The 26,667-nt window shown below is 40.2% G+C and overlaps 1 protein-coding gene and 2 long non-coding RNA genes across 3 annotated transcripts; all 3 read left to right on the forward strand.

Annotated features, from left to right (window-relative positions):
• Positions 1-5,259: 5,259 nt before the first annotated feature.
• Positions 5,260-12,576, forward strand: LOC311144494 (peptidyl-prolyl cis-trans isomerase C-like). The gene is made up of 5 exons (XM_084180519.1): positions 5,260-5,569; positions 9,373-9,486; positions 10,080-10,173; positions 10,486-10,670; positions 10,837-12,576. Exons 1-5 carry the CDS (start codon positions 5,468-5,470, stop codon positions 10,963-10,965), a joined length of 624 nt encoding a protein of 207 aa, XP_084036645.1. The 5' UTR covers positions 5,260-5,467; the 3' UTR covers positions 10,966-12,576.
• Positions 12,577-17,630: 5,054 nt separating this feature from the next.
• LOC311144697 lies at positions 17,631-19,544 on the forward strand. Its single transcript, XR_014614522.1, has 4 exons — positions 17,631-18,244; positions 18,590-18,730; positions 18,868-19,001; positions 19,420-19,544. It is a non-coding gene; the product is annotated as an uncharacterized lncRNA (long non-coding RNA).
• A 22-nt stretch (positions 19,545-19,566) lies between these two features.
• Positions 19,567-20,806, forward strand: LOC311144698. Its single transcript, XR_014614523.1, has 3 exons — positions 19,567-19,746; positions 19,863-19,962; positions 20,722-20,806. It is a non-coding gene; the product is annotated as an uncharacterized lncRNA (long non-coding RNA).
• The last annotated feature ends 5,861 nt before the right edge of the window (positions 20,807-26,667 follow it).

A 26,667-nucleotide genomic window follows, 5' to 3' on the forward strand; every position in this document is an offset into this window, starting at 1 on the left:
CCACTCTCCTCCATGTGCTTTTCATAAGAAGTGAAGAAGGTGTCAATCGTCGGACGTATGGCACACTCAGCTCTCCCCCTGTCCAGGGTGTCCGGTCTCCTCATGCTCAGGTTCTTCTGCTTCCTCCTGAACATTTCCCACCACCTCTTCCCCAGTGGTGGGATTGTTTCCCCTGGGTGCCGAAACCTACAATAGAATAGAATATATAATTGTCCATCCAGGATGAAAATGTTTGTTTTGGCATCACCATACACATCCACATTTACATCACACACATTGAGAACAGTCAGTCCAGCAATCTACATACATAAATACATAGAACACCAAATACCTGCGTATTTTGTCGGCGTATTTTATCAGCCTATACAATATGCAGCGTGTCCCACAAAATGTGTACATATATAACTTTTTTGAAAACTCTCAAAACCTAACTTAACTTACATAAATTGCACTGGAAATTGGTGGTCAGCTAGCTAGAAGGGTGTATTTAGTCGCCAAACGTATCGTTATTTTCCTGTCCATTTAAATGTTGAGCTCGAGGTGAATTAGTCATCCAACCGCTAGAGAGTGTCCAAAGTTAGGGGGTGTCCGATGTTTGGGGAAAATTAGCTAGAATGGAAGCAAATGTATGTAATTATAACGTCATAACGAATCATGCAAAAAATGTACAGTATGTTAGTTACTGTAGAGACAAACGTTTATGCATATTTTTTTGACATAAAGTTAATTTGCGAAAATCGCTATTTAGCAAGATAGCTGACTAGCTAACATTAGCCAGCTAGCTGGCTAGCTTTCATTAGCGTTGTGACATAAGTATGACACTGTAATTCTGGTTGTTTAATGTTTTAGGGACTCCTCAAACATCCAGCAAACCAGGCTGTTGTCTTGTGAAACAGTGGATGTAAAGAATCTAACTAGCTAAAGCATTTACTGCGAATTGAATGTACAGTTTTGTAAGCTTGCCTTGCTGATATTTGCCATCAAATGCAGTTGAAGTAACGTAGCTAACTAACTATTTTCTTGCTTATTGTGCTTATTGTGCAGTGGAGGATAATCAGCCTTGAGCTAGCCTCGAGTCAGGCCCATCTCCCGGCTATCTACCTCTCTGTCAACCGGCCGGGACCTCCTAGAGTCGACACGGAGCCCGCCGATCCATCACGACTGGTCTGCCGACGTAATCGTCTGTGGTTTCAACAGACTTCCCGTTGCGACGACCACGAAGATCCATCTGCTAGCCCCGGCCCGCTAGCACACGCAAACAACAGCCGTGCTTCCTGCTAGCCTGTGCTGTAGCACCAATTCACATATTGCTGTTCACTGGACCTTATGATCACTCAGCTGCACAGCTGATGCCTGCTGGACTGTTCCTTTACACGGTACCCTGTCCTGTTTATCTGTTTAGCCTCAGCCCAAACGTTCATCGCCATTACCAATTGTTGTCTTAGCTCTCTCGAATAACACCTGTGATTGCTTTATGCCTCTCTCCCATGTCAAAATGCCTTGCCTATTGCTGTTCCAGTTAGTTCTTATTATACAATTTCACTGTAAAGCCCCAAGTCCCTCTCAAACTGCCTCAAATAGCTCCTTTGTTCCACCCCCCATACACACGGAGACCGGTTCAATCGGTGCCTCCAGTGATGCTATCTCTTTCATTGTTACCCAACGCTTAGGTTTACCTCCACTGTACTCATATCCTTCCATATCCTTGTCTGTACATAATGCCCTGAATCTATTCTACAACACCCGGAAATCTGCCCCCTTTACTCTCTGTCCCCAATGCACTAGAAGACCAGTTCTTAAAGCCTTTAGCCGTATCCTTATTCTATTCCTCCTCTGTTCCTCTGGTGATGTAGAGGTTAACTCAGGCCCTGCAGCCCCCAGTATCACTCCTACTCCCCAGGAGCTATCATTTGTTGACTTCTGTAACCGTAAAAGCATTGTTTTTTTTTGCATATTAACATCAGAAGCCTCCTCCCTAAGATTGAGTTATTCACTGCGTTAGCACACTCCGCCAACCCTGATGTTCTAGCAGTGTCTAAATGCTGGCTTAGGAAGGCCACCAAAAATTCAGAAATGTCCATCCCCAACTACAACTGCCAAAGGGGGTGGAGTTGCTATCTACTGCAGAGCTCTATCATACTATCCAGGTCTGTGCCCAAACAGTTTGAGCTCCTACTTCTAAAAATCGACCTTTCCAGAAATAAGTCTCTCACTGTTGCCGCTTGCTACAGAACCCCCTCAGCCCCCAGCTGTGCCCTGGACACCATATGTGAATTGATTGCCCCCCATCTATCCTCAGAGTTCGTACTGCTTGGTGACCTAAACTGGGATATGCTTAACACCCCGGCCATCCTACAATCCAAACTAGATGCCCTCAATCTCACACAAATTATCAAGGAACCTACCAGGTACAACCCTAAATCCGTAAACATGGGCACCCTTATAGATATCATCCTAACTAACTTACCCTCTAAATACACCTCCGCTGTCTTCAACCAGGATCTCAGCGATCACTGCCTTATTGCCTGCGTCCATAATGGGTCCGCGGTCAAACGACCACCCTTCATCACTGTCAAACGCTCCCTAAAACACTTTAGCGAGCAGGCCTTCCTAATTCATCTGGCCCAGGTATCCTGGATGGATATCGATCTCATTCCGTCAATAGAGGATGCCTGGTTGTTCTTTAAAAGTGCTTTCCTCTCAATCTGGACCCCTACAAATCATCTGGGCAAGACAATCTGGACCTTTTCTTTCTAAAATTAGCCGCCGAAATTGTCGCAACCCCTGTTCAACCTCTCTTTCGTATCGTCTGAGATCCCCAAAGATTGGAAAGCTGCCGCGGTCATCCCCCTCTTCAAAGGGGGTGACACTCTAGATCCAAACTGTTACAGACCTATATCCATCCTGCCCTGCCTTTTAAAAGTTTTTGAAAGCCAAGTTAACAAACAGATCACCGACCATTTCGAATCACACCGTACCTTCTCCGCTATGCAATCCGGTTTCCGAGCTGGTCATGGATGCACTCAGCCACGCTCAAGGTCTTAAATTATATTATAACCGCGATCGATAATAGACAGTACTGTGCACCTTCTTCATCGACCTGGCCAAGGCTTTCGACTCTGTCAACCACCGCATTCTTATTGGCAGACTAAATAGCCTTGGTTTCTCAAATGACTACCTCGCCTGGTTCACCAACTACTTCTCAGATAGAGTTCAATGTGTCAAATCGGAGGGCCTGTTGTCTGGACCTATGGAAGTCTCTATGGGGGTGCCACAGGGTTCAATTCTTGGGCCGACTCTTTTCTCTGTGTATATCAATGATGTCACTCTTGCTGCCGGTGATTCTCAGATCCACCTCTATGCAGACGACACCATTTTGTATACATCTGACCCTTCATTGAACACTGTGTTAACAAACCTCCAAACAAGCGTCAATGCCATACAACACTCCTTCCGTAGCCTCCAACTGCTCTTAAACACAAGTAAAACTAAATGCATGCTCTTCAATCGAACGCTGCTGGCACCCGCCCACCTGACTAGAATCACTACTCTCGACTGACCTAGAGTATGTGGACAACTACAAATACCTAGGTGTCTGGTTAGACTGTAAACTCTCCTTCCAGACTCACATTATGCATCTCCAATCCAAAGTTAAATCTAGAATCGGCTTCCTATTTCACAACAAAGCCTCCTTCACTCATGCTGCCAAACATGCCCTCGTAAATCTGACTATCCTACCGATCCTTGACTTCGGCGATGTAATTTACAAAATAGCCTCCAACATTCTACTCAGCAAATTGGATGTAGTCTATCACAGTGCCATCCGTTTTGTCACCAAAGCCCCATATACTACCCACCACTGTGACCTGTACGCTCTTGTTGGCTGGTCCTCACTACATATTCGTCACCAAACCCACTGGCTCCAGGCCATCTATAAATCACTGCTAGGAAAATCCCCTCCTTATCTTAGCTCATTGGTCACCATAGCAACACCCACACGTTGTATGCGCTCCAGCAGGTATATCTCACTGGTCATCCCCAAAGCCAACACCTCCTTTGGCCGCTATTCCTTCCAGTTCTCTGCTGCCAATGACTGGAACGAACTGCAAAAATCTCTGAAGCTGGAGACTCTTATCTCCCTCACTAACTTTAAGCATCAGTTGTCAGAGCACCTTACCGATCACTGCAACTGTACACAGCCCATCTGAAATTAGCCCACCCAACTACCTCATTCCCATATTGTTATTTATTTTGCTCATTTGCACCCCAGTATCTCTATTTGCACATCATCTCTTGCACATCTATCATTCCAGTGTTAATACTAATTGTAATTATTTTGCACTATGGCCTATTTATTGCCTTACCTCTATAACTTGCTACATTTGCACACACTGTATATATATTTACTGTTGTATTTTTGACTTTATGTTTTGTTTTACCCCATATGTAACTCTGTGTTGTTGTTTTTATCGCACTGCTTTGCTTTATCTTGGCCAGGTCGCAGTTGTAAATGAGAACTTGTTCTCAACTGGCTTACCTGGTTAAATAAAGGTGAGAAAAAATATATATATACCTGTATGCCTATGGATGTGTAGCTAGCTATGAAGCCGATCTGTGTATGGACCCTAAAACGTTTGGTATAAATATTAGTTCAGAACCTAGCTATGAACCTCAGCTATCATAGCCGGTTGTATCAACTTCAAAACAGTCTGAATGACATTAATGAAGCCTATGGATTGAGTAGAATATAATATAACTTTGTGCCAAGGATGCACGTCGTATATACATGTAGTTATTACCATGCATGAGATCCCCACATTGTAGCCTGTACATTGACTATATTCACTGATCATGTACTCTACCTTGGCAAATAAAGGTGCAGTTCAGGTATGAATGTCTGTGAGATTATTTTTCAGTCATATCCAATACCAGGAGTATCAAACTCCAGTCTTTGAATGATGCTCTGTCTGCATGTATGTATTACAACTATACACTTCAACAGTGATTACCAATCCTGGTCCTGGGACATCAATGGTTACACATTGTAACTATGCAATAGACTAGAAACATGATTTATCTAGTTAAAGGCTGATTTGTAATTCAGATGCTGGATGTGTAGCCTAACCTCAAACCACAGTGCAATTGTAATGTCTCCAAAATTGTCAGAAGGCGCAGTTCCTGATCGAGACACACGAGGACCCTAAACGGCTTTGAAGGATTGGTAAAGCTGTTTTAACCCGAAATTATACAGAATGTACTGTCGGATGGTAGGCTATTTGAGGAGCGCTCCGCGGCATCTATCTCCGCCATTTCTCACTGAGTTGAAGCATAGGTTGGGCTTCATTCTAAAGTCAACCTCTCCGCTAAAACACTGTCCAATTTGGAGTAGGGTTTTATCATGCTGGAAGGACGCTATTTTCTAGCGTCTTTGACGCGCTGAGTTTATTATTTGTTTTGTTTCTGCAAGATGGAGCCGCAAATGATGTCCTGCTTCGTTTTCTTGGCTCTTGCGTTTTCAGAAAACGTCGGATGTTCTAGAGGAAGGGTTGGACCTAAAGTGACCGAAAAGGTTTGTAGAGCATCGTGCTATCATGTTATTTTATGCGACGTCGGAGCATACACAAACACAGGCTTGCATCACTGGGGAATTTGATGGAAGCCTTCAAAGAACAGCTGCGGTGTTGAATACATAGCACGAGAGCCTACGTGTTCATAACCGGTGAAGCGCAATAACAGCACATTGCATTTATCCCATTCTAACGTTAAATGTCTTGGTAGCTTACATGTATCGACATAGTAGCCTAGGCATACAATTTCAGGAGCCAGGATTAGTTAACCGGAGATTAAACTCAACATAGCCTATTTTTATGTATTTATTTTTTATACAAGTAGGCTGGCTACTGCCAAATGGCCAAGGCATGGAATGGAAGGAGTCGGACTATAATAGCCTAGGTAAGGGGTATTCAAATACAATTTTAGAAGGTCCAGTCACACACATTTCCTAAGTGGGAAAGGTCCTGATAGAATAGATATTGTCATTTATCGGTGCTCTAGTACAGCATAGTAACACATTTACCATTGCCCATATTATGATTTGGGATACATGGTTTTATATCAAATGTTTTCAGGACTACTATTAAATGCATTAAATTAGATACATTTGAATGAATTACAAACAACTTCTTTATTTTGACTGTGAAAATGTGCATTGTACAGGCTGCACTGTAGTAGTAAGTAGGCTATTACTATTTGTCATGCTGCTTCAAAGATTTAAGAAATTAGTACAACAAAAAGGATTTAAAAAATGAATGGTTTCTCTTTTTATAAAAATATAATAAAGTGCACATTTGTGACAACATTGCTGAAGAACAAAAGTGGTTGCATAGTAATCTGTATTCAAAAAAGTCACTGAGCCAATGTACATGGGCCTTGCATTTCTCTTAATTGAATAAATAATAATAATAAACTAAAGTGCACATTTTATGGAAAACAACAGAGAGTCCAATAGAAAAGAAAATCTGAGTGCACAGACTGTGTTCCATGCATGCACAAGTCACTCTGGGCCTTGCATCAATGACTAATGAGAGAAATTACACTTTTTTTCTCCTGCCAATACTTTGAACTTTGGCAAAACAAAAATGGTGTGAGTGCAATTCTAAGACACTGGTGCAGGTGTTCATTGGTGAGCCTGGTGCGGTATTTGGTTTTAATAATGTTAATTGTGGAGAAGGCTGACTCAGGATGTGTAGTTCCATTTTGTTTAGAACAGGGAAACCAGCTGCGGGCACCATCTTTCCCCAGAAACTGACAGGGTCACAATCACCAACCTGCTCTTTCAAAGCCACATTTTCTTGCAGTTCAATCAACTCCATTTGTAGTGATGCAACATTTACCCATCTGAAGGTCTGTTTCGCTTCCTCTGAAGGGGTTCTGTATGAACAGCAGCAGTTGTCTTCCAAGAGCAAAGTCATCAAAGCGAGCCTTGAAGTTATCCATCAGCTTCTGTATGAAATCACCATGTTGGGGCACATCTTTCTCTCCCTGGGTTTCCCCCAAAAGATTGGGGAAGTAGACAAGTTCTCCCTGGAGATCAGTCTTGAAAATCTCACATTTCCTCTGGAAAGCCCGGACTGCTGTTATCAAATCACACACTGTGTTGTTCTGTCCCTGCAGCTTAACATTGACCTCATTAAGATGTGATGTAATGTCTGCCAAAAATGCAGCTGTTTGCATTTTCTCCACATCTTCCAAAAACTCTGTAAACTGAGTTGCCTTTTCACGGTTTTGCTCTGATAGGAAAGATTTAATCTCCTCCCGAATGGCCCAAAATTGTTCCAAAACTCTGCCTTTGCTGAGCCATCTGACATTGTTGTGCAGTAGTAAGTCATCATAGCTGGCATTAACCTATGTCAGAAAGCCTCTTAGCAGATGATGCTGTAGGGATGATGCTCTCAAAAAGTTTATCAGTTTCATCATTGTTGTCATGACCTCAGCATACACTTCTCCCAGACTGGCACACAGGACAGATGGTGGATGATGCAGTGGTAAGATATCAGGTCAGGGTGGTCCTCTTTCAAACGTGCAACCAGTCCCCTCCCTCTTCCTATCATGGCTGGAGCTCCATCTGTGGTGATGGAAACCACTGATTTCAGATCTATCCCCCTTTTTGTCAGCATCCCTTTGAATGTCCTCTCCTCGTGTGTGTGCTTCAAGAGTTGTTAAACCCAACCGATCCTCACAGAATTCCTTTTTTGTTTTTTCATAAAATCTCACAAATACCAGAAGCTGGGCATAATCGGTGGTATCTGTTGATTCATCCACAGCTTAAGAAATGTATGGTGCATTCTGAATGGCCTCATCAAGTTGTGAAATCACGTCTTCAGTTATTTTCATTGCTGTGGAATCTGACAGTGGGATCTGTTTGATCTTTTCCTTCAGCTCATCTTTTTGTTTACCATCAAGCAAGGTCTCAGCCACCACTCATGCATTCTTTAACCATCTCTGCGTCAGTAAATGTTTTCCCAAAACCCAAGCTATTCTCAATGAGCACTCCATTGCACGTTCTTGGGCTGTCAGGGAATGCACAATAACTTCTGTGTTTTGGGGATACGTTTGCTCGAAATGACTGTGTTTTGTGTCATAGTGGCCCTTCACATTGGCACATTTCACGAGCGCTACGGACTCTGAGCACATCAGGCACATTGGTTTTGAACTTGTTGCGGGGAGAATGAATGCGTACTTGTCTGTCCACTCATCTTTGAAAATGCGATTTTCGCTATCAACTTGTATTTTCTTTGAACAAGCCATCCTCACATTCACAATGTCTATAGATGGACGTATTTCCGTGTGTGTCTGCATGCTGCTTGCTCCAAGTCCCAACACCTTCTTTCACTGTCAAAGATATTTGCATATATTTATGCGATTGGATGAGACTCATTTGCATAAATGCACGCGATTAGATAGGACGTGGCCCCAGGCTGTTGTTTCATCACCACTGCTAGTGTCACGATCGATACATGATGAAGCGGACCAAGGCGCAGCGTGATAGGCGTACATACTTTAATAAGTGTACACAACACGAACAAAAACAACAAAACGATACGTGAAGTCCTAGGTTAATAACACAAACCTTAACGGAACAAGATCCCACAATAAACTGGTGAAAACAGGCTGCCTAAGTATTGTCCCCAATCAGAGACAACGAGCTACAGCTGTCTCTGATTGGGAACCACCCTGGCCAACATAGAAATAAACGATCTAGAACAAAACCCATAGAAAACTAAACATAACAAGTCCACACCCTGGCTCAACATTTAAGAGTCCCCAGAGCCAGGGCGTGACAGCTATAGACAGAGAGAGGCTGCGCTGCACTTGGGAAACGGCGCCCGGTCAATCATGTTTGAAAGCTGGGCCGCCATTTGAGTATGACTGGCCTAGATATTCCATATAATATGCTACACTCATTCCCCATTGCACCATTTAGGGAAATATCCTTTATAAACGCAGCTTGTAGGCCTATGTTTATGGGATATCTCAGCCATTCAAATGTTTATAATAAGTAATTACAATCCATAAGTGTATAAATAAAAAGTGGGCCTATTTAGGCAAACTTCAAAGTTTCTGATTTTTCTACTCTCATATGCCACCAGTGCCCACCACCATTACGCTAAAGTGACTTCAAGCCTGTGCAACTAGATTAGACATTTTCTTCAGCTCACCAAGATATCATAGGACTCAAATATGATCACTTCTGTTATACATTTCTCAACAAACTCTGCTCTATCAACTCTACTGTATAATTATACTGTAACTCTACAGTATATGAATCCATAATTGAAGCTCGTATGTTTTGTGTTTGTCTCCCTATCCCAGGTGTTCTTTGACATCACTGTGGCAGGTCATGAAGTTGGCCGGATCGTGATTGGCCTGTTTGGAGATGTTGTTCCCCTGACTGTGAATAACTTTGTGGCTCTTGCCACAGGGGAGGTAAGCCTACTGTACGCTGTCTGTGTGAAACCTGTTATTGTTGTGTGAGTAAACAACACAGAGGAAAGCATCTGAATACCAATATCCATCCATAGATCATAGGTCTTCTTAAGAGTTGACATGATGTTGCTTTGGCAGAGTAGACTGAACATGCAGTCTTCATCCCAAATGGCACCCTATTCCCTAAATTGTGTACTTTTGACCAGGGCCCATAGGGCTCTTGTCAAAGTAGTGCACTATGTTGGGAATATGGTGCGATTTACAGTATCCTAGTCTAACACACGGTTGCTAGCTAATAGATCACCAGCGTATTTCTTGCAGATTTGCAAATAAATAAACGATACAATCATTAGAATTTCCAAAATCAGTGGGCCCATCCCAGAGGGCACCCTATTCCTTATAGAGTGCACTACTTTTGACCTGGGCCCATAGTCTCCAGTTCCAGTGTCTCCATTGACATTGCTAGTGATTACTTTAGGGCACTTCCACGGAAACCGAATTACACTTTGACTCAGATTTTTCACTTTAAAATGTATGCCATTGATTTCCAAGTTTAACAAACCATATAATTTCCAAAATCATTGTTTTTGCAGAAAGGATATGGCTACAAAGGAAGTGCGTTTCACCGGGTGATCAAGGACTTCATGATCCAAGGGGGTGACTTCACAGCTGGAGATGGAAATGGAGGTAAGAAAGATTGAAGTATGATCATGTAGAGTTTGACCTGTCTTAGACATTTGATCTCATGTTGAATGTTGGGAATAGTAACAACAATAATAATTCATTTAATTTGTAAAGCGCTTTTCTTATAGTGCATCAACAAAGCAGAAAAGGTGGTTATGTACACTCCCCTAAAGTTCTCAGTGGGGCCCATCCCAGAGGGCACCCTATTCCCCGTAGAGTGCACTACTTTTGACCTGGGCCCATAGTCTCCAGTCCCAGTGTCTTCATCTGTCACCACACAGTCCCTAAATGCTGTTTCCTTATTTGCTGGCACAGGTAGAAGCATTTACGGCAACCAATTTGCTGATGAGAACTTCAAGCTGAAGCACCTGGGAGCTGGTTGGGTCAGCATGGCCAACGCGGGCCCAGACACCAACGGCTCCCAGTTCTTCATCACTGCATCCAGGGCTCCTTGGCTGGACGGGAAGCACGTGGTGTTTGGGAAGATCCTGGAGGGCATGGTAAGTGGAGGCACACTACTGGAGGCACACAATTAGTTGTTAGAGTTTGAATTGTTTTTGTGGCCACAGACATTGGAAAAGCATCTGTCACTCACACATACACACACAAACACAGGTTATACACAGTGGTCCAATTCATCACTAATACATATTCAAATCTTTTCAGTCTGTGGTTCACACCATCGAGCTCCAAGACACAAATGACCGGAACCTGCCCTATACAGAGTGTGTCATTGTCAACAGTGGGAAGATTGAAGTCAAAGAGCCATTTATTGTGGATGTGGAGGGTTGGTAGGGTTATCACTACATGTGTTACTGTATTCAGATAAATATTATGCAGAGTTTGTTTATGTTTACTTATTACTAGAGCATATCCGTGGCTCTCTAATGGGTATACTAACTATTAACAAAATGAATACAATGAATTCAATCATGATGAGAAGATGTCATTTACAATGAATATGTTAAAACCGTTGTATTTAGTTTATAGTTTGTTAACCTACACTCATTAACTGCCAACATGATCAGTATGTCATTTGCACTATCCACTCAGCACTTTGTCACGCTAAGCTGAAACAACTTTTCGTTTTTACAATGTTGAAACGACTACACAAAGTATGCAATACTTCACTTATTTTGACATATGTTATGCATCAAATGTCATCACAGCAGCTGTATGATGTTAAATGTGTCTGAATATGTTAGTGAGGTTCCCTTTGTGAATATGTTGCGTTGTTATGGTTAGTATGTTTTTCTATTATCTATGAGAAATGCAATTGTGGGGATTCATCTGGAAGATGTAGTAGCAAGCTGAAAAGTTATTAATATTTCAAAAACAATTGCACAGCAAAATTATATCAATGCATTCCTCTTAATGTGCTTAGGTAAGAAATATACCTCTATTGATATCAGTACTAAAAAAAAATTGACATTGTTGGTGATTACTTTAGGGCACTTCCACTGAAACCGAATTACGCTTTGACTCAGATTGTTCACTTTAAAATGTATGCCAAACAACAAACATTGATTTCCAAGTTTAACAAACCATATAACTCTATGCACAAGGACTACTTTGAACAATGTACACTTACATTTACTAAAACTGTTGTGCAGATGCAAAGTTTGGTAACAAAATTACAGTAACATCTCCCTCAGTTTTTTATGCGACCACATTTTCCAATAATTAAGATTCAAAGATGTCTGCAGAAAGAATTGGGTGTCAGCTATGACATGACACGTTGAGTTTGAAATAATTTATTTTGGTTATTAAACTACAGTAGGTGAAGTGGATTTACATCTGGTAATGGAATTATGGTAACGGAATTACATCATGGATCCCTGGTCTGTATTATACAGAAATGCATAATTATGGATATGAATATCATTCTCTTCATGGTGATATATCCTGAATAGGTACACAAAGGTAGAAATATGCAAAATCCTTGTTTTGAATATTTGGGTTTTATTCTACACACTGGCTATTATTGGGTAGATGTTGGCCAAGACCACTTTTCCATCTGTTTGACCAGAAATCAAAGTCCAAATGAAAAATTGTTAAAAAATTTATATATGCCTTCATTTCTCAAAAATATAGACTCTTAGCTTTGATTTGACACCCAATTTGACATGCTCCTATGAACTTCACATGTTCGTGCGCATTGATCCTTTTAGATGGAAATGCCCTTTATTCAATATGTTAAACAGGAATAATTTTCTTTTTAATTTTTCATCAATAGATAGTTGTTTTAAAAACCTTGAAATTCATAAATCTTAGCAGAAACAGTAGCTCGCCATTCAAAGATATCCACAAGCATATCATATACAATCATATCATTAATTATTTGCAATGCAATAATAGTAAATGAAAGTGTCAGCAAGTGTATTTTCTACAATAAAATGCTATTGTAAGAATGTCTGAATGTACTGGTTCTTATTTTGTTCATATTGACCTCAGTCTCAAGCTATGTTTCAGTATATTTTCTAGTGTTTGTTTGCATGGCTATTTTTCCACACTCAGGTTAATTACGAGTCAGCTTACAAGTTCATCAATTAATACAACAGGAATGGGTCATTCTGCCTTGCAGATGGGATGGGATGGAAGTTGGCTCTCTGTCCACTGCATGGCTGTGAGAGGCTATGAAGGGATGACAGGCTTCATTACCAACAATACTGAGCAGCATGCAGGGCTCCCACAGGACCATCAGTGCAGGATGATGGGACAGTACACTGGATAGGTCAAGAGCAGACAAATCAGCATCTCAGAAAGAAAGCCTGATATAACCATAGAACCATACAGACCAATGCAAATACAGATCACTTGATATCTACTTTATCAAGATGGTGATGTTAGAAATGTTCACAATTGTAGCATGCCTCAAATGATGCACTTCCCTGCTCTATTAAAACAAACTAGCGATATCTGATTGTATTGTTTACATTGTGTGGATGTCACATACTGCTGAATTACAGACACAAATGGTTTTGTATTGTAGGCTAAACTTGAAACTCTCGGGCCGCCTATGGATGTCTGCATTTGAAACAGCCTTGTTGTGACTTGATAGCGCGTATTATGCATCTACAGTGGGGAAAAAAAGTATTTAGTCAGCCACCAATTGTGCAAGTTCTCCCACTTAAAAAGATGAGAGAGGCCTGTAATTTCATCATAGGTACACGTCAACTATGACAGACAAAATGAGAAAAAAAAATCCAGAAAATCACATTGTAGGATTTTTAATGAATTTATTAGCAAATTATGGTGGAAAATAACTATTTGGTCAATAACAAAAGTTTCTCAATACTTTGTTATACACCCTTTGTTGGCAATGACACAGGTCAAACGTTTTCTGTAAGTCTTCACAAGGTTTTCACACACTGTTGCTGGTATTTTGGCCCATTCCTCCATGCAGATCTCCTCTAGAGCAGTGATGTTTTGGGGCTGTCGCTGGGCAACACAGACTTTCAACTCCCTCCAAAGATTTTCTATGGGGTTGAGATCTGGAGACTGGCTAGGCCACTCCAGGACCTTGAAATGCTTCTTACGAAGGCACTCCTTCGTTGCCCGGGCGGTGTGTTTGGGATCATTGTCATGCTGAAAGACCCAGCCACGTTTCTTCAATGCCCTTCCTGATGGAAGGAGGTTTTCACTCAAAATCTCACGATACATGGCCCCATTCATTCTTTCCTTTACACGGATCAGTCGTCCTGGTCCCTTTGCAGAAAAACAGCCCCAAAGCATGATGTTTCCACCCCCATGCTTCACAGTAGGTATGGTGTTCTTTGGATGTAACTCAGCATTCTTTGTCCTCCAAACACGACGAGTTGAGTTTTTACCAAAAATATCTATTTTGGTTTCATCTGACCATATGACATTCTCCCAATCCTCTTCTGGATCATCCAAATGCACTCTAGCAAACTTCAGACGGGCCTGGACATGTACTGGCTTAAGCAGGGGGACACGTCTGCACTGCAGGATTTGAGTCCCTGGCGGCGTAGTGTGTTACTGATGGTAGGCTTTGTTACTTTGGTCCCAGCTCTCTGCAGGTCATTCACTAGGTCCCCCCGTGTGGTTCTGGGATTTTTGCTCACCGTTCTTGTGATCATTTTGACCCCACGGGGTGAGATCTTGCGTGGAGCCCCAGATCGAGGGAGATTATCAGTGGTCTTGTATGTCTTCCATTTCCTAATAATTGCTCCCACAGTTGATTTCTTTAAACCAAGCTGCTTACCTATTGCAGATTCAGTCTTCCCAGCCTGGTGCAGGTCTACAATTTTGTTTCTGGTGTCCTTTGACAGCTCTTTGGTCTTGGCCATAGTGGAGTTTGGAGTGTGACTGTTTGAGGTTGTGGACAGGTGTCTTTTATACTGATAACAAGTTCAAACAGGTGCCATTAATACAGGTAACAAGTGGAGGACAGAGGAGCCTCTTAAATAAGAAGTTACAGGTCTGTGAGAGCCAGAAATCTTGCTTGTTTGTAGGTGACCAAATACTTATTTTCCACCATAATTTGCAAATAAATTCATTAAAAATCCTACAATGTGATTTTCTGGATTTTTTTTTCTCAATTTGTCTGTCATAGTTGACGTGTACCTATGATGAAAATTACAGGCCTCTCTCATCTTTTTAAGTGGGAGAACTTGCACAATTGGTGGCTGACTAAATACTTTTTTCCCCCACTGTATTTCATGTTGCCCTGTGCCGTTCTACAAGTAAATGAGTCAACTGATGATGAGGTTGTGTAGTGGTTGACATTGTATATGACATTCCACAGACCTTTTAACCTAATATTGAGGTGATAATTAATGGGGTCCTATTGGTTTGTTTTTGCTGTTCTCCAAATAGCATTTTAGAGTTTTTAAATTGTGTAGAAATGCAGTAAATGAGCTTCAACTTCCAACATATTCCTTGGAATTTGCCATACCCTAGGTTTAGCTGAACTGACGCCGCTGGATTTTGGCATTGGTGCGTAAGATGTCTATTTCAGCAGCCACATTGATGTGTGTTCAGGGCGCCACAGTGCAAGCAAGCATTTAACTCGCATTTGCAAATAAAAATTGAGTTAGAAGCCATGTATGAGCACATTTATAGCAAAATAAATGCTGCAGTAGCTGTTTTCAAACTGTTTCTGTCATTTTGTTTCATAGCTGGTAGCTAATCACCAGTGGGTAATGTAACTAAGTAAAAATTAAGTACTACTTAAGTAGTTATTTTTGTATATGTACCTTACTATTTCGATTTGACAACTTTTTATTATACTCCATTACATTCCTAAAGAAAATATATACTTTTTACTCCCATACATTTTCCCTGACAAAAGTACTCATTGCATTTTGAATGCTCAGGCAGGACAGCAATATGATCCAATTCACGCACCTATTAATATAATGCGTTGTCATCCCTACTGCCTCTGATTAGGCGGACTCACTAAACACAAATACTATGTTTGTAAATTATGTCTTAGTATTGGAGTGTTTCCCTTGCTGTCCATAAAAAAAAAAATTGTGCCATCTGGTTTGCTTAATATATAAAGAATTAAATGTAGAGCATTTACTTTTACTCAAGTATGAACATTTTGTACTTTTCCCACCACTTTACTTAAATACATTTAAAACCAGATAGGCTACTTTTAGACTATATACACTGAGTATACAAAACATTAGGAACACCTTCCTAATATTGAGTTGCACCCCCTTTTGACCTAAGAACAGCCTCAATTAGTCGGGGGATTGACTACAAGGTGTCGAAAGAGTTCCACAAGGATGCTGGCCCATGTTGACTCCAATGCTTCCCACAGTTGTGTCAAGTTGGCTGGATGTCCTTTGGGTGGTGGACCATTCTTGATACATACGGGAAACTGTTGATTGTGGAAAACCCAGCAGCAGTTGCAGTTCTTGACACACTCAAACCAGCGCTCCTGGCACATACTACCATACCCCGTTCAAAGGCACTTAAATGGCACACATACACAATCCATGACTCAATTGTCTCGAGGTTTAAACATCCTTCTTTAACCTGTCTCCTCCCGTTCATCTACACTGATTTAAATGAATTTAACAGGGATCATTGCTTTAACCTGGATTCACCTGGTCAGTCTATGTCATGGAAAGAGCAGGTATTCCTAATGTTTTGTATACTCAGTGTATATACCATGTCACGCAACAACACTGTCTGGCTGGGGAGCTGTGCACACTCGGATTGAAGTGCTTTTTTTAGAAGTGCTGTGCACAGACATTAAAGTTGGTCACTCAGAGGGCATCTCAGAGCACATCATTATGTCCCTTCACTCATTCACACACATTGTTCAAAGGTAAACAACCCTGACAGATGAAAATGCACATGATTTACTTACTTAGTCCTATTCATTTATCAATTAAATATGCTAATAAATAGCCTAATGCATGCCTGGCTACTACTGCCTGCATTTATTCCAGGCACAGATTTAGATTAAATTAGGCTAATTCGCTTGCCCCATTTGTTGTTTTACTTTCGAGAGGAGCAAAAAATGTATCTCCCGACAACATTTGTAGAATCAAAATAAACTATCATTTGTCATTTTATTTTCTAATGATCTATCACTTGGTAAACATGCCTGGCCGAGAATAAATAATAATAGCAAGCGAGGATGTGCTCGGATTACGACCGACGTCATCAGCAATGGAATAATTATACGGACAGAAAAAGTAGCAAGTAGACACACAAAAACAACCATATGGCCTCAGCAAGGTTAACAGGATATTAACTAGAACAACAATGACTAGCTACGGATTCTGATTCATACACGATGTTTGGAAAAGGGAAGACTTGTGCCCTGAGATAAGTGACTGCACAGTAAATTCCATAGTGTTAAATATGCAGTGTCAAAGTACATTGACTCTTACAGAGTTATTACTACAACAGTTGGAGTAAGATACCGCCCAGTGTTGGTGAAAAAGTACGTTGTTAAAAGACGCAGTGTCAGACGTACTCTGGAAAGCTCCGCCCACCTACGACTCGTCTCAAACGGACCACACATTTTCACGGCGCCATTTTCTTCATGTGGAATGACTGCGGTAAGTTTCTCCTAAGCGACTATACACACATTATTTGTCATTTTAACAGAAGCAGCATTTAAGAATTACTTTATATCGTTGCTAACAGTGCACTCTAGTTGGTTTTAGGTCTTAAAATGTCGAATTTTAAAAAGGCTAACGTTAACATGTTGTGACTGACTTCTGTCCAGTCCATGTGCCAGCAGTATTAAGCTAACGTTAATTAACATTAACTGACGAACATAACGTTCAAACTAGACAATGTCAGCCCGATTTATTGTAAGTTATGTTAATACAACGTGGAGGGGGGATTGTGTACTTCTTGTTAACGTTCAGATATTACAGGAACATAGCAAAGACTAAGGGGAGTTGGCTAAACTAGCTACAGTTAGCTACGTTAGCTTGACTGGCTAACTATGTGCGGGTGGCATGGATTTATTATGTTAACGGCGGGTAGACATTAACCTTGGACACTGCTTAAGCGGTGTGCCTTTATTTTTTTCCTGGATATTATACAAAATGACTTTCGGGTTTCAAAGCAGCAGCAGTACTGTTAAAATACTTAAGCACTATCTTAGCACACACTTATGGTGTAACGTTTAGCTAACATTATTCAATTCAATGTTATTTATATTGTCAAATCATAACAAGAGTTATCTCAAGACACTTTACAGACAGAGTAGGTCTAGACCACACTCTATAATATACCAAGACCCAACAATTGCAGTAATTGTGCGGGCAAGGCGGTAACATTAATGTTACAAGGATGAAAATCAGACGTTATCCTTTTTAATGTGTTTGACAGTAACTTCAATTTAACTGGCCATTTCTGCAAAAGTGCTGATCATTTCTCAGCACTTTGGTGGCTTGAAACAATATTTTTTCTTATATTTGAGGAAATACTGCTAAAATAAGACCATCAACTTTTTAACTGTGAGAAATTGTACTGATACTATTTGCAGGGAGCATGCTGCTTAAAGCTAAACTTGGAGATGTCCAAAAATTTGTCAGAATAACTGAGCCAAATCTGAAAGACTTTTTGATTGCAGGTAAGAATTTGACAATGTTAGTAATAACTGTCTGAATTTAGCTGTTTAAAATTGATATACTGGAATATTCCTAAAATGATGGGACATGTTAAGTTCTCAGGTTTTTGGAACTGGTCCATTTTTGTACGTCTAAATTTCTTCTGTTTTGCCCTTGGTAACTACACTTTAATTGTGGATGCATTGCTTAAGGTATAGTTATGATGCTACAAAAAAAAACATTTTAATCACTTAATAGTGTTTGTTTAAAACCTATTTTATAGGGTAAGGTAGGTGTACACAGTGAAATTATTATATAAATAATGATTTACTTTTGTTTACACAAGCTTTTATCCCTGTTTTTTCTAGCATTTGCAAAGTTTGGTGTCCCAGCTGTAACAGAAGGTGTGAAAATTGTTGACAGTTCAGGGACTGAATTGGATGATGATGTTTTTGAGGATATTATAAAGGATCCCTCAACTGGGGTGCTAACCATCAAATATGACTCAGGTTTGTTTCAGTTAATTAGACTAATTAATGAATACGTTATTTCTTTGTTTTATGAAGTTCATGGTGTCTATTAAATAAGTGTCTTAGATTATGAGGGAACTATATATAATTCTTTTTCTTCTAAAAATCATGGTTAGAATCTGTCTCCATGGTGGCCTCTTCTGAGCAATCCCAACCATCATCCCTTGATACCTTGGACTCTGAGGATACAGTCATTATTTCAGATAGCCCCTCCAGAAAACGCCAGAGGCTGGATACAGAAGGCAAGCAAGTAAGACAATTCTGACATTTTAAATTCTGTTCTTGAATCTGTTCTCAGAGAATTAAAATTACATTAATATACATTGTAAATTACATGGTTTCAAAACATTTTTGAAGTCCTGATTAGGGATGTCCCGATCAAGTTTTTTTAAGCGCCCTATCCGATTAAAAAAAGTATCTGCTGATATTGAGTCCTGATCAGATACTTTTATTTATTTATTGATAATACAGTGCACACTTCGAGTACATTCAAGTTATTGTCGCTGTCTGGAGGGAGTTTCTTACCATTATTGGCTTTTTCATTGGATTTTTGTAGCACTTGCAATCTTTGAGATTGGATCGGGACATCCTCTGACATCATATTAGTTTATTTCCAGTTTATTTGCAGTGGACATAACATGCAGAATTGTTATGCATTTTGTTTTAAGTTGGTGGAATCAGCTCTTACCAACAAAACCGGTGGGGAACGTATAATAAATGAATACAACCGAACCAAGTCCTTGACGGATGAAACAAGACGCAAAATGGTGAACATGCTGGCAGCTGACATGACAGAAAATAATGGGTAATTTGTTAATAGTCCTTGTGTTCTCAATCTGTAAATCTAAATCTGAATCTAAGTGAATATGACTGCACAATCCTTTCTTCTTCAATTTTGCAGTACATCTCCACCCAGACAGGTGAAAGAAATGTATGCCAAAGGAATAGTGACCTTATTCCCGTACCTCAGTGACCCATTCTCTAAGAATGGCTATGTGAGTTGCACACAGTAATAGTTGTAATGTTAAATGCTATTGGAAGTTTTTGAATCCTACCAGACCATGTTGTTTTCAATGAAGTATCCATTTTTGTTATCCTTTCATCCTTCAAGGAGCATTATTATGATGGCGAGAGTGGAACTGGGTACTTGGCCTGGAGGATTAAAACTATTCAGAGAGGCACCGCCAAAGACAGGCGATCATCATTCGGAGGTAATACTGGAAAATGTATGGAACAAAACAGTTGCTAGATCAATAATTGCATTTGTTGCACTATTTCTCAGACATATAGTATAATGTGTAACTACATCCTTCAATTCTGCTAGCTCCCTCCCTCTTAGCAAATTTAAAGAAAATATGCATCAGAGACCTACAAAGGACTGTGACATAAGGGGGGGTTGCCTCGACACTGACTGGTCGAGGCAACCCCTGGCAAACTGGCCTTGCAAACTTTAGGGTGATTTAAACCAGTAGATGGCATTTTCATACATTTTTCAACCCACAAACTGCAGATTTCATAAATTGTGAAGAAATAATGTCAATATTAACACCAGCATTGATGCAGGGCTCCACACTAACTTTTTGTCTTGGTTGCACTTGTGCGCCTAACTTTTTTATTTAGGTGCACCAGCACAAAATGTAGGTGCACCCAAATTTTTTCCTTGCGTCGCCATTAACGCCACAATTTCAAGGTCACCTTTTTATCACGCTCCATATACATTCATATATATCATGTAACCACCCCCCCCCTTTGCTGTCCTCTGCCCCTCAGATGGCCAACACCTGTAATTTGGCCTTCTTCCCATTTGGCCTTGGCTAAACCAGCTTGCCACACTCCCTAGCATCAAACATATCATTCATATCATTTAGTTTACAGCTCAAAAAGTATATTTTACAGTGGAGTACTTCCTTTAAAAGTTAGCCAGGCTACTAAAACTTTTGACATGATTGAAATTTTCCCGTGTTGTGTAGAATCAGCCAAAGGATCAACTGGTGAAGACATGTCTGGAGGACCGACTGTCAGACGAGAATCCCAGTTTGTTCCAGAGACTGCCCTGACTGATGATGAGTGCAACAAAGCAATCTCACTGATGAAACATTCTGCTGATGCAGACACAATCAAGAAGAAAATGGAACTGACGTTTGTGTATCGCCGCAAAATGATCCTCGACCCCCAGCAGTCAAGCAACATACTGTCTGAGTTTCCACGTTTTAAAGACGTCAAAAGCTTGGTAATTATGTTATTTTGAAAATACTATGACAAGTGAATTGTTTTGTAAGACATTGTAGTGATACTAGCTAGCTAAACTAGCACGCAATACAATTTGATTGGCTGTCAAATAACTGAAATTGTCACCAACACCACCCCACTCCAGGTTGAACAGGATTTTGTTCTAATGTTCGGAGAGGATACCTCAAGCAAGCTTCTGGAAAGGTGGCCGGTCACGTTCAAGAAAAAGATCATCAAACAATGCAGAAAGCTTCCATCCACAAGTGAGCTTGAAGAACTCTTGCTGGCAGCTGATCCTCCTGAGGATGGCACTGAATTGGATGTTGACTTTGGTAAGATGCTTGTAAGCCTACCTTTTGTGTTGTATTGCAATATCAACATTATGTGTAAACATTTAAATATCAACATAATACTAAGAAGCTGGATCTGTGAAAGATTTACGAGTACGTTCTGTAGCAGTATATTGAACAAAACTTTTGAGATTTGACTCAGCCCTGTGGATGTTTTAGTTAGAGAACTTCTTGTGATGTAGAACTGCTGTCTGTCTGGGGGGTCTTTTGTAAAGAAAACAACGTAACTGAAGTGTGTTAACATTGAACTTGTGTTGTTACAGGTTGGGACAGTGATCTGTCATCGGTTTTACTGCTTATACACCTGATTCCACCCTCCGCTCAGGGTCGGAAGAGACCAGGAAAGGTTTCCGCATCCCAAGCAGAGAAACATCTTGTGGTATTCAAGAAGGTTTGTATTTTTTCTAATTTGTGGTATGAACACCTAATATTAGGCTACAAGTATTCATTCAATATTCATATTCAATAAGAGTAGTGTATTGGCTCTTTCTGCATATTCTACAACTACTTGGCCATTAACTACAGTTTTCCCTCATTTGTCTTCGCAGACCGGAACAAACATTCAAGAGCATCTCGATGCCATCACTACTAGCGCTCAGCCCTATCTCCTAGCTGTTGGAGTTAAGAAGAATGCAATCCACCAGTTCTTCATCATTATCGACAAGAATGCCATACCTTGCAGGTCAACCTCTTCTCTTGTTGCTTTTGACGAACTATTTAAGGCACATTTTGTGTTTGGCACATCCTACAACACCATGCTCCACAACATGTACACTTTCATCCAAACTACAGTGTACAGCATCGATGCTGGCAAGGTCAAAGAGAGCCCTCGTGTTGCTGAAATCAGGGCGAGGTTACTTCATTAGTGCTTGAAGTTTCTCCTCGAACATGAAGTGTTTTGTTTGTCAGGCTGAGTTATCGAGTTCAAATATGCTTGTTAGGCATTTACGATTAGTTCACGGTTACTTGCCTGGAAAAAATCTCCGGCTTAAATGTGCTCAGACTGGATGTGGCTGTGCGTTTGGTACGTTTTCTGGTTTTAGGAAACATTTAAACACAAAACACACTGAGTATATTGACCAACAGGTTGACCCTGATGTTTATTTAAGCAGCATTGGAGAGGCAGTGACCACTAATGTAGAGGAGACAGCTACAACGTCACGGACAGTTAATGAACACGAGGTAGCCACATCTACTCTGTTGAAAAAGTCCAACAGGAGCACTCTAGATATGTGTGCCTCTGCTGTTGCACAACTAAAAGCAGCTGGATTAAGTCAATCTACTGTAAATAGTTTTGTTTCCTCCATGGAAGAAGTGTTTTTTGAGATTCAAAGTCAAGCTACAGATGCAGCTTTGCAGTGCTTATCTCCACAGGAAACTGAAAATAAGAACAGAATAGAACAATCTTTGCAAAAGTTGGAAAACCCTTTCACACCCTTAAATTCAGAAGCTAAACGAAATAAACACTTCAAAGAGAAATGGGGAATCGTAGAACCTGTTGAAAAGGTGCTTGGCACAAGATTTGACAGCAGAAGAAACAAAACAACTGGGACATACGATCAGGTCGTTGTAACTGACAAGTTTGCATATATTCCTATTTTAGAAACACTAAAGGCCATTTTTCAAAACCCAGAACTTGCAGACATGTTCAAGCCCAGGCACATGCCCAAGGAAGGTGTGTATGCAGACTTGAGAGATGCCGCCTATTTTAAAAAAAGTCCCTTATTCTCTATAGAAAAAGATGCCATACAGATCCAGCTATTTTATGACGACTTTGAAACAGCAAACCCCTTGGGGTCTAAAAAGGGTATACACAAATTAGGTGCTATATACTTTACATTAAGGAATTTTCCCCCAATCTTTAATTCATCATTGATAAATATTCATTTGGGTGCTCTTTTCCATGCGCAGGACATCAAGCGTTATGGTTTTAATTTGATACTTGAGCCACTTGTCAGTGATCTTAAAGTACTCGAGACAGAGGGACTTAAAGTTCCCAGATTGAAAGATGTGATTCACGGTACCATAGTTCAGGTCACTGGTGATAATCTTGGGTTGCATGGTTTATTTGGCTTTGTGGAGTCATTTGGGGCAAGGTATTGTTGTCGTTTCTGTCTCCTTGAGAAAGATTGTTTTCAAACTGTGTTCTGTGAAGATGATCCAAAAGTTGTACTACGAACTATCGAGATGCACAAACTGCACTGTCAAACTTTACAAACAGATCCTACACTACCTCATATCTATGGTGTCAAACGCATTTGTCTGCTGAATTCACTACAGTATTTTAATACAGCCAACAATTTTTCTGTAGATATAATGCACGATATTTTAGAAGGAGTTGCTCAGTTTGAAGTCAAACTTGTCCTGCAGTACATTAAGGAAAACTTCCTAAATGCTGAACAACTGGCTGGTAGAATACATGCTTTTGACTATGGATACAATCAGCAGCGAAACCGTCCACCTAGAGTAAAGTTGTTTGATGGAAGTAATGATTTGGGGTTGAATGCTATACAGTCTTGGTGCTTATTACGTAATATGCCTTTGCTATTTGGTGATTTAATACAGTCAGATGACCAGCACTGGCATCTTCTACTTTTGCTTCTACACATTGTTAACATTGTATTTTCCCCAGTCCTTACAGAAGGCATGACCATTTACCTCAAACATTTAATCATTGATCATCATCAGCTCTTCAAGCAGTTGTTTCCTGCAATCAATCTCTTACCAAAGCATCACTTCATGATTCATTACCCTCGTAATATAAAAAACATCGGCCCAGTTCTGCACATGTGGTGCATGCGTTATGAAGCTAAACATAATTTTTTTAAGAAGCAATTAAAAAGCTTTAAAAATGTAACAAAAACATTAGCCAAAAAGCACCAAAGTTGTATGGCAATGTATCGAGAGTCCTTTAGCAAGGAAAGATTAACTTTAGGTTCGGGGAAGATGGTAACACTTAGTGAGCTCAAAGAAGGTCCCGAGATTGCTTTAAAATTTGGGTCTGTATTGTCTACCAGTGTGTTTTCTGCCAAGTGGATCAAACATCATGGTACAGAGTACCGCCGTGACTTCATTATCTGTACTGAGGTAGCATTTGAGATGCCTGTATTTTGTAAAATCAAAATTATTGCTGTGAAAGATGACTGTGTATTGCTCTGTGGAAAACTGATGGAAACAGTGTGTTTTGATTACCATTACTATGCCTTTAAGGTCAGGATGCATCCAGACAGGGTTCAAAAGGTGATCAACATTACTGAACTGTGTTACTTTAAACCTTTTGATGTTCAAATGAAGTATGGAACGACAGATTCCTCCTTGTATGTTGTTCCCTATTGCCATTTTATGGAAACCTAAGGTCAATGTTTTAAAAAGGGATTTGTATTCTTAATATATTTTAGCCTGACATAGTTGAGCTGTTAATAAAAATTTGAAATGCATTATTTTGTGGTAAGTTGTGATTTTTACTCACTTAATGGAGTATTTGGTGTAATTTGACACTAAAAAAGTGTAAAATGAATACTGCTGAGATTTATTTCCGTGACACTATACGGTGTTAGAATTTGACTCTATTTGAGCTTGTTTTTCACTGCAAGATAGTCAATTATCAACACAATAGTGTGTAACATCAACACTTATCAGAGTTATTTTAACCTTGAGTGTCAACTCCATGCAGTGTTAAACTGGACTGGAATCAAACTCAATCAGAGTTGATTTGTTATTTTAGAAGAGTAAATGATTAACTCTTCCAAGGGTAATATTTACACTCTCCAGTGTTATTTAACCTTTAGTGTAAAATTAAAATAACACTATTCAGTGTAAGCGAGTGTTACATTTTTACTCTATTTAGAGTTAATTTAACTCTAAAATGTTAACACTATGAAAAGAGTCAAATTAACACTATTTCAGGGTGGGACCATATACACTCAGAAATAGTGTTAAATTTAACTCTTTAAGTGTTACTTTAACACTTCAAAATTTACTGTGTGTGAGTGAGTGAAACAGAGCTGTGCATGTCTGTCTGGGAAATGAGAGCAGAGGGAGATAGTGATGGGTCGTAAGTGAAAGAGCCGTTCATTTGGCTCCCTGATTTGCATACTGCAACCAAGTATTTCTGCAGACAAATTACAAAATAATTATCCAAAGAGGGTGAGTCCTCACTGCAGAAACAATAGATATCTTGCAGGCCATCTAATCATTTGGCCAGGTAAAAATGTATTTGAACGTGTAACCAACTTCATATAGCCACCCAGAAGAAAGGCAAACGGACACCCACACTTCAGGTTGACTTGGTTTTTATCTGCAGTAAAATATTTCAAACAGTGATGACAGGCATTGACACGACGGTCACAGCCACACATTTACTGCTCTCAGACTCAATGCACAAAGTGATCGTATAGTATAAATGAGTTGTGTTTAGAAAATAACAAAAATACAGAAAAGCATACCTGCAGTAAAAGATATCAAACAGTGATGACAGGCATTGACAGGACGGTCACAGCCACACGTTCACTGGTTAGGTAGGACACAATATGTCTTTTAGATAGGAGCAACAGTAATGATACATGCACTCAATGTGAAGTGACATCAATCCATAAATGCAGAGCACAAGTACAACCCTTTTTATATAAACCTTTTAAGGTAGTAAGAAAATAAACATTCACTTCATATTTTAATAAAGAAGTCTTGAATTACCAATAAATCACCTACAAGCAATAGCTAGCGTGACATTACAGTGCACTGACTGACGGTGCTAGTTAAGTCGTCATTAACATGGCAAGCTAAGCCAGCAAACACTTTATTAACTTGCCAAAATAGGCTTTAAATACATTAACGGCACGGTGGAAGCAGATTATGATAGCTAAGGAGATGGAGAAAATTCTGGTGTTTGATTGAAAATATGCGGAGGGAGTCGAAAAGAGAACACACAGAAGGCTGTTGTATAAAATATAATAATATAATATTAATATGCCATTAAGCAGACACTTTTATCCAAAGCGACTTACAGTCATGCGTGCATACATTTTTGTGTATGGGTGGTCCCGGGGATCGAACCCACTACCTTGGCGTTTCAAGCGCCGTGCTCTACCAGCTGAGCTACAGAGGACCACAAACACCTGTCTCCGGATTACATCTTCAAACTAAGGGAAACCATGGCATTGTGACAGAGAGGGAGAAGTGTTCATCCATGTATACAGGTAAGAGAGTTGTGATGGAAAATGACTGATTGAACGTGCCTGGGAGGAATCCTCACTATCAGTATCTGCAATTTGGCAGTATGCCCAGAATCTTGTTCTGAGAACGAAAAGGATATCTCAGTTTCAAGGTCTCAGCTTGGAG

The sequence above is a fragment of the Coregonus lavaretus genome (genome assembly GCF_964263955.1).
Source record: "Coregonus lavaretus genome assembly, chromosome: 17".
NCBI lineage: Eukaryota > Metazoa > Chordata > Actinopteri > Salmoniformes > Salmonidae > Coregonus > Coregonus lavaretus.

Excerpts from the sequence above, each read along its gene's own strand:
- LOC311144494 (XM_084180519.1), top strand. The coding sequence starts at position 5,468 with ATGGAGCCGCAAATGATGTCCTGCTTCGTTTTCTTGGCTCTTGCGTTT. Across the intron at positions 5,570-9,372 it reads GACCTAAAGTGACCGAAAAG|GTGTTCTTTGACATCACTGT; the intron begins GTTTGTAGAGCA and ends TCCCTATCCCAG. Across the intron at positions 9,487-10,079 it reads TGGCTCTTGCCACAGGGGAG|AAAGGATATGGCTACAAAGG; the intron begins GTAAGCCTACTG and ends TTGTTTTTGCAG.